Source organism: Lithobates pipiens, unplaced genomic scaffold (genome assembly GCF_037356315.1).
Source record: "Lithobates pipiens isolate NorthernLeopardFrog02 unplaced genomic scaffold, aLitPip1_a1.2 Scaffold_8, whole genome shotgun sequence".
NCBI lineage: Eukaryota > Metazoa > Chordata > Amphibia > Anura > Ranidae > Lithobates > Lithobates pipiens.
The window spans coordinates 232,805,554-232,818,180 of record NW_027507903.1 but is presented as its reverse complement, the minus strand read 5'-3'; the positions used below and the strand labels follow the sequence as shown (position 1 = coordinate 232,818,180).

The window sequence follows — 12,627 nt, the reverse complement described above, 5'->3', positions numbered from 1 at the left end:
GTGCAAAAAAACACAGAAAAACACATAAATGTTTAACGTAAAAAATAAGATATAAGATATATGCACGTGTTCAGCGTGTAATATATATATACAAAGAAAAATAAATAAATATTAAATCGTGATTTGTGTAAAATGTCCCATACACAATCAAATCAAAACGTGCAATTCGGTAAGCACACTCAATTAAACGTGCAATGTGCTGGGTAATAAGTCCATTCGTGGTGATCCGTGCAGGTGGTGTGAATGCTAAATAATTACCTCACTGCTGTGGGTAACACAGCAAAAATAGTAATGGACACAAATTTTAAACGTGCAATTCAGTAGGCACACGAGATTAAACGTGCAACGTGCTGGGTGATAGATCCGTCCGTGATGGTCCGTGCGGATAATGTTAATACTATGCAATTACCTCACTGCTGTGAGTAACACAGCAAAAGATAGTAATGGGCACCAAGGTGATTGCAGGGATGGCTGTATAAACGAATTTTCTTTAGGAGACTTCTTATGGCTTCCTCATGGATGGTAGGTAAACTCAGAGGAATGAATCAGAGAAAACCGCCATAGTGTAGTTGTTTTTTAAAATATAGCAATTTATTTAAATGATTTAAAACTACTCACAAGTGAAGCAGGAAAAATAGACACATACGACAAACAGCAAATAAAACCGGATACGAACGTCACTTCCGGGCGTCCTACGCGTTACGTCGTCAAGACTTCAACTGGGATATTTTGCCAGGGTGCAGGAAGTGATTTATAGGTGTACTGGGCGGACCTACGCCGCCCATTTGATTGACATACCATTGCACCGCTGTGTACAACACAACGATGTTTGTGGGAGTCAACCAGTACACAAAAGACATGCTGAATACCCTCCCTTCTGGGAGTGGATAACATCTATGGACAGCAGCGCAGACAAGGGGAACGCATAAAGCGAACGGATAAAGGAACGAGGGGGCGGAACGAATATTATCCTTATTCAGCATACTGAAGGATGACTGTATATAAAGTAAAAGCAGCTACACGTAGCGTCGCACTGGAATTTAGAGCGTACTGAGCTCTACTATATGGAGCACTAGAGCACGCCCGACGGCCATTTTGTTGGAGTTAGTTTCAAATTATGCAAGTGGCCATATTTCTGGTGGTCAAACAGCATCTGAGGAGACAGTTTCATGTCAGCAGTAGCTGAGAACGAAGTTTTAAGGGAGAGAAATGTGAGCCACAGTAAACAAAAAACTGCACATAAAAAACTATTTTAACCTAATAGATCAAGGAGGATGATAACCGATGAATAAGAAAATATCAAAATTATAGAAATTTTAAAAATATCTAGCTCCTATCTATAGGTAAAAATACAAAAAGGTGTGCATAAACAACTATATTGGAAAAACAGATAGTAATTTAATAACTAGTTTTTTCCAAAAGACTAATTTAAATAAAGCATGTAGTTAACTGGGCAATAATGAATGTGCATAGAGATTTATATTTTAATGGAAACACGGAAATGACGTACATATTCCAGATGACATCAAAACATAGCAATTATTTTAAAATCACATAAATGCATATGTGTAATAGAAATATAAATATCTAAAAGGATAAAATACATAAAAATCGCAAAAGGAATTCAACCATATAACTCAAAAACCTGTCTTAAAAATCGCATGAGGTTTAGTAAAATTATATAAATAAATCCCTTTAAAGATAAATAAATGGTAAAAAAGGGGAATATCAACACAGAACCTAAAAGATCAATGGCGCACACACAGATAATATTATCACTTCCTGCACCCTGGCAAAATATCCCAGTTGAAGTCTTGACGACGTAACGCGTAGGACGCCCGGAAGTGACGTTCGTATCCGGTTTTATTTGCTGTTTGTCGTATGTGTCTATTTTTCCTGCTTCACTTGTGAGTAGTTTTAAATCATTTAAATAAATTGCTATATTTTAAAAAACAACTACACTATGGCGGTTTTCTCTGATTCATTCCTCTGAGTTTACCTACCATCCATGAGGAAGCCATAAGAAGTCTCCTAAAGAAAATTCGTTTATACAGCCATCCCTGCAATCACCTTGGTGCCCATTACTATCTTTTGCTGTGTTACTCACAGCAGTGAGGTAATTGCATAGTATTAACATTATCCGCACGGACCATCACGGACGGATCTATCACCCAGCACGTTGCACGTTTAATCTCGTGTGCCTACTGAATTGCACGTTTAAAATTTGTGTCCATTACTATTTTTGCTGTGTTACCCACAGCAGTGAGGTAATTATTTAGCATTCACACCACCTGCACGGATCACCACGAATGGACTTATTACCCAGCACATTGCACGTTTAATTGAGTGTGCTTACCGAATTGCACGTTTTGATTTGATTGTGTATGGGACATTTTACACAAATCACGATTTAATATTTATTTATTTTTCTTTGTATATATATATTACACGCTGAACACGTGCATATATCTTATATCTTATTTTTTACGTTAAACATTTATGTGTTTTTCTGTGTTTTTTTGCACTTATCAATCACCGGCATGGTTTTTTAACTCATTGACATATATGTATAGGGATATTCTCTGATTGATCTATGCACGGTTGCACTTTATATAGCTCTATAATTGCACATTTTTAGTTCTGTTGTGGCTATTTGAATGTTTTGTAATTAGCGCATCACATCTTTATTCAATTATATAAAAAAATATAAAAAACAGTGCAGCGCTTAATGTATAACACGTGACTGAATGTAGTGAAACAATAAATCAGGACAAGAAACGTTCCAAGTTAATGCTTTCAAAAAGTTAAACATCAATACTAAACAATACACATGTGCATAATGTGCAATAAACAAAAAATGGGCTATTGAACCAAAAAAAGGATCAAAAAAAACTTTTAGAAGGAAAAAATATTGTTTAAACTACAGCTTAGTGCTGTGAAGCACAACCTAGTGATTAAGTGAGAAAAACAAACAACAAAATTGAAAAATAACTCAAAACAAATCCCATGCTTTGGATAAATGAAGTGATTTACAAGGCCTCATAAATGTGAAGATATAAGTTCATTGGGTAGAACGTGAATGGAACTTTAAAGATGAACGTGAATGAAGCTTTAAAATTGGTCCCAGGTGTCACTGGTGCAGGTGCTTGACCACGTAAATTCTTTCACTCTACAGTTTAAGTAAGTAATGAAGGCTTACCAGAGCCACCTTTAGTGTGCGCAAATACGAACTCCCCAAATGTTGGGATCGGACAGGATCGTTCCTCCGACACTCCTCGTGTAGATGGATGACTCGAATCACTTTTCCGGATGGGAAGGTGAAAAATGACCCACACCTTCGGGTGCTCCTTGAACGTCGTCCGTTCCGGTCTGTGTAGATTCGTTGACAGATGAACTCAGTCCAGCAGCGTTGTCGGCAGCGGGGGGAGAAGGCTCACGTTCTACCCAATGAACTTATATCTTCACATTTATGAGGCCTTGTAAATCACTTCATTTATCCAAAGCATGGGATTTGTTTTGAGTTATTTTTCAATTTTGTTGTTTGTTTTTCTCACTTAATCACTAGGTTGTGCTTCACAGCACTAAGCTGTAGTTTAAACAATATTTTTTCCTTCTAAAAGTTTTTTTTTGATCCTTTTTTTGGTTCAATAGCCCATTTTTTGTTTATTGCACATTATGCACATGTGTATTGTTTAGTATTGATGTTTAACTTTTTGAAAGCATTAACTTGGAACGTTTCTTGTCCTGATTTATTGTTTCACTACATTCAGTCACGTGTTATACATTAAGCGCTGCACTGTTTTTTATATTTCTGTTTATTGGACCTAGTATCTGGTTTTTTGTGCTCAGCTGCTTTTTTCTTCATTGATTTTTTCCATATCAATTATTCTATTTTTTTACCAAGCGCAAGTTTCACCCCTTTTTTTTTTTTTTTTTTTTTTTTTTTTTTTTATCTTTATTCAATTACCTTTACCAGTGAGAGACAACTCATTTAGTGATTGCTGCTTTTTTTCATTTGCTATTCTCGCCCTCTTCTATCTTTTCCATAGAGCGCAGAAGTCTCTATATATACTCACTTTAGGCTCCTGGGTAACACTTCAAAGCTGGTTTGACATTGGTGATGGCATCAGTGTGCAGCCCGTTCATTTGTACTTGACAAGTGAAACATGTGAGCTGGGATGTGCTCTTGGGTGTGCACCTAATGGGAGCTAAAGGTACTAGACATGTGCAGTTTGTTTCGTATGAATCGAAAATTTGTACGAATTTCCAAAAATTAGTACGTCTGAAAGCATCTGAAATATGAATTTCTATGCTTCCGAATTGTATACGAAATTTTGTTGACGAATTTCAGATCCAAATTCTGTTACAACGGAAAGGTGAATGCTGTTTTGTTGACCAATCAGAGGTTTTCTTCTGCTGCTGAGTGAGGGTTGGAAAAATTACCTTTTTTAATATGGGAGTGGAAGACTAGTACTGGTAGTCTGGGAGATTCAGAATTGGACAAAATAAGAATGTTCATTAATATCATTTTATTATTGTCATAATAATTATTCATTATGATGACGTTAAAAACCCAGAAAGTCAGCACAGCATAGCACAGGGATGGTGGGAGCCCCTCATAATGAGCACAGCAGGGGTACAGGCCCAGGAGGAAGTCAGCACGGCACAGGAATGGTGGGAGCCCCTCATAATGAGCACAGCACAGGGATGGTGGGAGCCCCTCATAATGAGCACAGTACAGGGCTGGTGGGAGCCCCTCATAATGAGCGCAGTACGGGGATGGTGGGAGCCCCTCACAATGAGCACAGCACGGGGATGGTGGGAGCCCCTCATAATGAGTACAGCATGGGGATGGTAGGAGCCCCTCATAATGAGCACAGCACGGGGATGGTGGGAGCCCCTCATAATGAGCACAGCAGGGGTACAGCCCCGGGAGGAAGTCAGCACAGAAATGGTGGGAGCCCCTCATAATGGACACAGCACAGGGATGGTGGGAGCCCCTCATAATGAGCACAGCACAGGGATGGTAGGAGCCCCTCATAATGAGCACAGCACAGGGGTGGTGGGAGCCCCTCATAATGAACACAGCACAGGGATGGTGGGAGCCCTCATAATGAACACAGCAGGGGTACAAACCCAGGAAGTCAGCACAGGGATAGTGGGAGCCCCTCATAATGAGCACAGCACAGGGATGGTGGGAGTCCCTCATAATGAGCACAGCAAGGGTACAAACCCAGGAGGAAGTCAGCACAGCACAGGGATGGTTGGAGCCCCTCATAATGAGCACAGCAAGGGTACAAACCCAAGAAGTCAGCACACCACAGGGATGGTGGGAGCCCCTCATAATGAGCACAGCAGGGGTACAGCCCCAGGAAGTCAGCACAGCACAGGGATGGTGGGAGCCCCTAATAATGAGCACAGCAGGGGTACAAACCCAGGAAGTCAGCACAGCACAGGGATGGTGGTAGCCTCTCATAATGTTCACAGCAGGGGTACAAACCCAGTAAGTCAGCACAGCACAGGGATGGTGGGGGCCCCTCATAATGAGCATAATGAGTCAATGACTGCCATATTAAGAAAGGTATTTTTTGCTTTTTAAATTCATCATAACGAACATTCGGAATTGTTACGAAAAGTTAACGAACCTAACGAAAATTCGTATTTCGTACAAATCCAAATTGGATTTCAGACACGAATTACGGCTAATATGAAACAGAACGAAACAAAACAAATTTATCGACAACACACATTTCTAAAAGGTACGGGGAAATAGGTAAGTTCAAAGCAGCATAGCTGCTATGGATTGCACAGCCAGAGTGGTCACGTGCACAGTAGTCTGTCTCCTTTCTCCTGGTGAAAAGACTCATTTAAAGGATGCCAGAGCTCGGCAAGAAGGAGTTAATGATTGGTAATCTGCAATATATAAAATTTTTGTTTTTGGGTTTAGATATGCTTCTTAATTATTATATTGAAGTGCATGTATGATTTTTTGTTTCTTCTTTCAGTTCATGGATCTTCCTTATCATTGGTTTCCAGCACATCATCTCTTTACTCCACTGTAAGTCACCATTATTTATTGTCAATATGTTAAAACAGGTGGTTTGACTCTGCCTTTCACTTGGACACAAAGTAAAGTAAATATATTTTGTTTCCTATGAAAAGAAAAGCTTTAGGCAACAGGTGTGTTTCTTAGTGGTGTGTACACAACGGTTTATATGAAGCATGCCACAAAAGACATGTTGTGTAGTGATCATTCACAGCAACAAATTTAAATGTATTGACTGTTCCTTTTATTTTGTGCCAGAATAGATTAAAAAATAGCAGCGCCAACACATCCATAACTGGCTTCAACTACTTTTGAATACTGGGAGATGGATTTTGTTCTTCTTTTTCTTATTTTCTTATTAGTCCATTTTATTTTTTATTTTTTCTTACCTTATTCAGCCTTTTGCCTTAATGAATGTTCAAGTTTATATTTTAAATTGGTTGTAAACCCTTACATATACCCAGTGAAGTGACTAGCATCAGATGATACACAGAGCATGGGGTCCCCCAAAATCCACACCAAACCCTGGAAGGTCGTAGAAAAATGGGGGACGAGGGAGCCTCATCCCCACGACCCTTGCCCGGTGGTTGTGGGTGTCTGTGGTGGGGGGCTTATTGGAATCTGGAAGCCCCCTTTAACAAGGAAACCCCCAGATCCCTGCCCCCATGTGAATGGGTATACCCCTACCCATTCACCAAAAAAAGTGTCAAAATGTTAAAAATGACAGTAGACAATTTGGTCCTAAAAAAAGAGTGTCCCATGATGTCCATTCATCTTCAAACACAACGTCTGATGACCCGATAAAAAAAAAACACCTTCCACTGACTGAAGCCTCCTTGCAATGACAGCTTTTACATAGCTGAGGGCAGGGCCACACAGTGACATAAACGGGTGACCCCGCCCCCTCTGAAGTTGCATGAGATCAGAAGGGGCAGGGTTACCCATTTACGCCCCCCTTTCCTGCGACCTGCCAGGGTGCGTGCTTGGATAAGGGTCTGGTATGGATTTGGGGGGGCCCTATGCCATTTAAAAAAAAAATTGGCTCGGAGATTCCCTTTAAAATCCATACCAAACCTGAAGGGTCTGGTATGGAATTTGGGGGGCCCTATGTCATTTAAAAAAAATGGTGTAGGGTTCCCCTTAATATCCATACCAGACATGAATGGCCTTTATGGATTTAGAGAGGACCCCCATGCAATTTTTTTTATTTGGGTGCAGACTTCCCCTTAATATCCATACCAGACCCAAAGGGCCTGAGGGAGGGTACCCGTGCTGTTTTTTTCAATGATTTTTATCTATATTGCTGAGACCCAACAATACATTACAGCCCCAAGTAGTAATTTTTTCCTTTAGAAATGTAATTTTGCTGTGGTACTGTTATAAACATGGGAAAAGTGCGCTACTTTACAGGCATACTATAGACACCCCCCAGGCATGATATTTAAAGGAATATTAAATTTTTTATTGTTTCACTTTAAGTATTATTAAAATAACTGCTCCCGAAAAAAACTTGCTTTTAAAAAAAAAAAATTTGCATTGATACATGTCCCCTGGGGCAGAACCCAGGTCCCCAGACACTTTTTATGGTAATAACTTGCATATAAGCCTTTAAAATTAGCACTTTTGATCTTTCACATTCGTGTCCCATAGACTTTAACGGTGTTTGCGTGTTCCCACAAATTTTTTGCCTGTTCGGAAGTTCTGGTGTGAACCAAACCGGGGGTGTTTGACTCATCCCTAATGATAATCATGTTAGTTTTACCAAATATTCAGATAATTTGCAGTGTGAGGGTTATAGTGTTGGATCTAATTTAAAATGAATTACTGCCGGCTCACTGATGGGCTCATTAGTTAGCGCGTGCCTGCCAGGTTTGCTGACTAATAAAAAAACGTTTTATTGCTTTGCCCACACAATTTTTTATTTGGCTACTGAGTTTCATCTCTTTGTGGCCACTCAGATATAAAACGAAGTACTCTGTTGGAGGAAAAGCTGCTTATTTTATTGTGGTCAGTAGATGTCAGCAATGATTCAGCTGCATTGGTCTTTCAGAACAGCCAGTAACAACTGCTAAAATGTAATGTTACTGAAAATTGCATGGTATTACCCATCTGGAAGTGTTAAAATGCTACATTTCATGATTTTCTCAATAGATTCAGCTGTAATATCAGGCCACCTTTATACCTTACTATACAAACCATACTACTAATGCAGGCCTGCAAAGGAGAATATGAAGAAGGTCAGTGATGAATGCCATTGATTACTACTGAATATATCTCCCTGCAATATATCTCCTATTGTTCAGGTTGTGCAGTTTAAATACACAGGGATCAGAGACTAACCTGAAAAACAGAAAGGCATTAATTTCTGAGCATCTTTATAGTCTCCTTTGAAGGATTATATCATTAGTAGGTGTTTGTTTATATACAGTTTAAAGCTGAACTCAAGATAGATATAAAAAGCACAAGTCAATTCTGCTCTGTATTCTTGAATACGTCATTAGGTTTATGTTTAACTTTCAATATGTTTTTATTTTATCATTCAAATTCAAATAACAAGACAATGTCATAGAAAGTACATTCAATAAACATTAGACCCTAGAGATGTGAAATTAAGCATAAGCATCTGGATGTCCTTCCATCAGGATATGTCAAGATACAACACCTCAAAACTTTAAACTGAAAAATAAAATATATTTGGTGGAAATATTGGTGAAGTTAACACTACGTATTAACATAGAAGGATATAATTTGTTGGTGTCCGGGTCATGAAATATGTATCACATTTTTTCTCAGCCTTTTAACCCTAGAGGAACCCCAAAAATAATTTTCAAGTCTTGAGGAACCCTTACTAAAACCAATTAATCAGGGGTCAATAGAACAATAGCCCTTATACTGGTGGTCAATAGGAAGAATGTTCCCCCTAAAAAGGTGCTCAGAATGCCACCCTTAAAGACAGCTAAACGTATATTTTGTGTCATGCTGCTGGCTTTGCTAAGTGATGCTGAACCTTGAACTCTGTAGGCATCATCAAAAAGGTGGTTCATCAGCCACAGCTCAAGGAACCCCTAGCAACCTCTGGAGGAACCCCAGGGTTCCACGGAACCCTGGTTGAGAATGGATGCTTTAGGGACTAGTTACATAGATTCCCAATGAGCCGTTTAGACCTATATTACTATGAATGGTGATAGCCACCAGGAAAAGGTATCGTATAGGAAAAAAATAAGGGGGATAGGGAAGGGAAGGGAAAGGGAGGGGAGGAGGAAGAGAAAAAAAAGGGGGGTTTCCCTTGTGCCCTTTTCCGTAAGTATCAACAACATAGAATTATATGTAATATCAAGTCGTCATTCTGTATCTCTAAGCCCTTGTACACATGGTCGGACATTCCGATGGACAATGTCCGATAGGACCGTGTTGTCGGATAATCCGACAGTGTGTGGGCTCCATCGGACTGTTTCCGTCGGAGTATACGACGGACCAAGTTTTCCAGCTGGGCTATAAAATTTTCCGACAACATGATCCGATTGGACTTCGTCCGATCATGTGTAGAGAATTCCGATTGGACAAAGTGCCACGCATGCTCAGATCAAATTCCTAGACCAAAGCTATTGGCTACTAGCTTGAACATAGTCCCGTCCTAACGAAATAACGTCATCACGCTAAGTACGATCGGATTTTCTGACAACTTTGTCCGACTGTGTGTATGCAACAGTTTCGGCAAAATCCGATGGATTTGGTTGTCGGAATGTCCGACCATGTGTACAAGGGCTGAGCCATGGAGTCAGGCCGGGGGAGAATTCTGGATTACAGAACAAAGGGGCTAGTGGGGTATGTGGAGGCGATAGCGCTTTACGATGTCGCACCCTGTCCCAAACCGCTAGGGAGTGAGACAGGGTGGGTCATAAAATAGGGGGCGAAGGCGGCTCGGCAGCCACATCAAGGAGCCGATTGCAAAAGGGTGGCATGAGAGAGCTTCAATAAAGACCCAGAAGGGCGGAGACCCCTTAGCCGTTGTGTAGGGAAGTTTGTCGGTTTATGTTTAAATGCATACTGTATAGCTACTTTAACTTTACTTGGTATCAGCTTCTTGTACAGCAAAGCTCAGGGAGGGGAGGAAGAAACAGCACAAGGATCAGGTATGTAATACACAAGGTCAAAGGTACAATAGATGATGGTGCAGCTCAGTCCCTGATACATGAGAACTCTCAAACACAGAAATTGCCTGTGGGACTTGCACCCAAAAACAGCAAATCACAGAATTCTTAAAAAGTCAAATTTTTATTTAAATACATGATTAAAATCATATTAAAATTACATGAAATATACGGTACATAAAAAAATATGAATAGTTGTATGATAACATATATGCATATAGAAATAGTCTGTTGATATCCTAATGCCCTGTACACACGGTCAGAAATTCAGACGGAAAAGCTCAGATCGGATTATATTGTCAGAAAATCCGATCGTGTGTGGGCTCTATCGTACTTTTTCCGTCGGCAATTCAAATTTGAGAGCAGGATCTAAAATTTTCTGACAAAAAAATCCGATCATTCTTTTTCTGATCGTTTGTAGAGAATTCCGATTGGACAAAGTGCCACGCATGCTCAGATCAAATTACGAGACCAAAGCTATTGCCATAGCTAAGCTCGTACGCAACAAACATCACCACGTTCCAAACGATCTGATTTTCCAACAATTTTGTCCGCTCTGTTCTCTCCTTCAGGAGATATCCTATATTTAATAAGAAACCATGTCTTTAATGGTATAATGTTATATTATTTTAATCATGTATTTGAATAAAATGTTTGTTTTAAGAATGCTGTGATTTGTTTTTGGGTGCAACTCCCACAAGCAATTTATGTGTTTGAGAGTACATGGATCAGGCATGTTGCAGTGCAAAGGGCATGCTGATATTAAGAGAGAGCAAAGTGAAAGTGAATAGAGCTTCTCAGTGTGCTCCTTCTCCTTTCACTGTCTGCTCATGGGATGAGGATAGAATGGTGAAACCAACCTACAGCAGCGAAAGATCCTCTCCCTCCCCTGCCAGGCAGGACTGTGCTTTGTAAATCTTAGGGCTGGATAGACAGAAATACAAATTAGTTGGGAAGTAAAATGGCTCTCATATATGTATTTCCTTTTCTGTTTGCCTGGAGTTTGTCTTAAGGTCTTATGCCGCATACACACAATCAGAAATTCGGACAGCAAAAGACCGATGAGAGCTTTTGGTCGGAAAATGCGATTGTGTGTATGCTCCATCGGACTTTTGCTGCCCGATATTCGGCTAGCAAAAGATTGAGAGCATATTCTCAATTTTTCGGTTGGAAAAAGTTCCTGTCCGAAAATGCGTTCGTGTGTATGCAATTCTGACGCGCAAAAACTCACGCATGCTCAGATTGAACTACGAGACGGAAGCTATTGGCTACTGACTATTGAACTTCCTTTTTCTAGTCCTGTCGTACGTCACCGCATTCTTGAATTTGGTGTGACCATGTGTATGCAAGACAACGACTTTATGCACATAGTCACAAAAAATGGTGCATTTTCCCCTTTTTTATGGATCTATTTGCAGGTGTATCATTTTCTGTGACTCCATGCACAGAACCGTGTAAAGATCAGTAAACGTGGACTATGTACAGATATGTAAAATCAAAACAGAAAAATCTGTGTCCACAGTCCTGCATATGGACCCTATTTTATGTTGTATGCATGAAAACGTTTGTGTTAATGTTTAAATCCGTACAGCGCACAACGCAAATATATTATATGCGCACATGATATTTATGATGGTGTTTACGTTTTTATTTTAAAGGCATAATAAAGATGTTTTGTTTATATAACTCTTTGCTTGATGATTTGCTTTAAATATTATTCTATTTGATGTTCAAATAATATAAACTATTTGTAAAAAATGTGCAATGAAGGCGTTTCCGTAAGCTTTGAGTTTAAAAGTAGAGATTGGCGGCACAGACAGCGTGAGCGGTAAATATTAATTGCTTGCTTTGTAGTGAATGCTTTTTTGAAGCTTCTAAAAACCACCACAGAATTGTTTTAAGGTTGTACCCCAGACACAAAAAACACACATTAAGGCAGTTAGGCATTCATTAATAAATGATTAAATTCATTTTTAAAGCAACATGTGTATTTGTTTAAATTTGAATTGGCATTAACCTCTTGTGATCCACTATACAGCAGCACTCAGACTGGGAAACAATCAGCTGTGCTGCAAATTTATTGACAAAGAACATGCTCATAGGAGGAGAGAACATTTGAGCAGAGGGGGGACTTAAAGAGTAATGCCGTGTACACACGACCGGACTTTCCTGCAGACTAGGTCCAACGGAACGAGTTCGTCGGACAATCCAATCGTATGTGGGGTAGTCCAATCATTTTTCAAAAAAAAAATTCAGACGGATCTAGAAATAGAGCATGTTTCAAATCTGTCTAACGGACTCAATTCCTATCGGGAAAACCGTTCGTCTGTATGCTGGTCCGACGGACCAAATACAACGTAAGGGAAGCTATTGGCTACTGGCTATTGAACTTCCTTTTTTAGGCCTGTCTTATGTCATCACTTTCAAAAT

At 39.7% G+C, this 12,627-nt stretch overlaps 1 protein-coding gene across 25 annotated transcripts in view; it reads left to right on the top strand.

Annotated features, from left to right (window-relative positions):
* NAV3 (neuron navigator 3) overlaps positions 1–12,627 on the top strand; it is an 873,011-nt gene that overhangs the window by 764,760 nt on the left and 95,624 nt on the right. For all 25 annotated transcript variants that reach the window (XM_077474065.1, XM_077474059.1, XM_077474072.1 and 22 more), the window contains one exon: positions 6,006–6,058. In XM_077474065.1, coding sequence (XP_077330191.1) covers positions 6,006–6,058 — 53 coding nt within the window. The remainder of the gene's footprint in view (positions 1–6,005; positions 6,059–12,627) is intronic.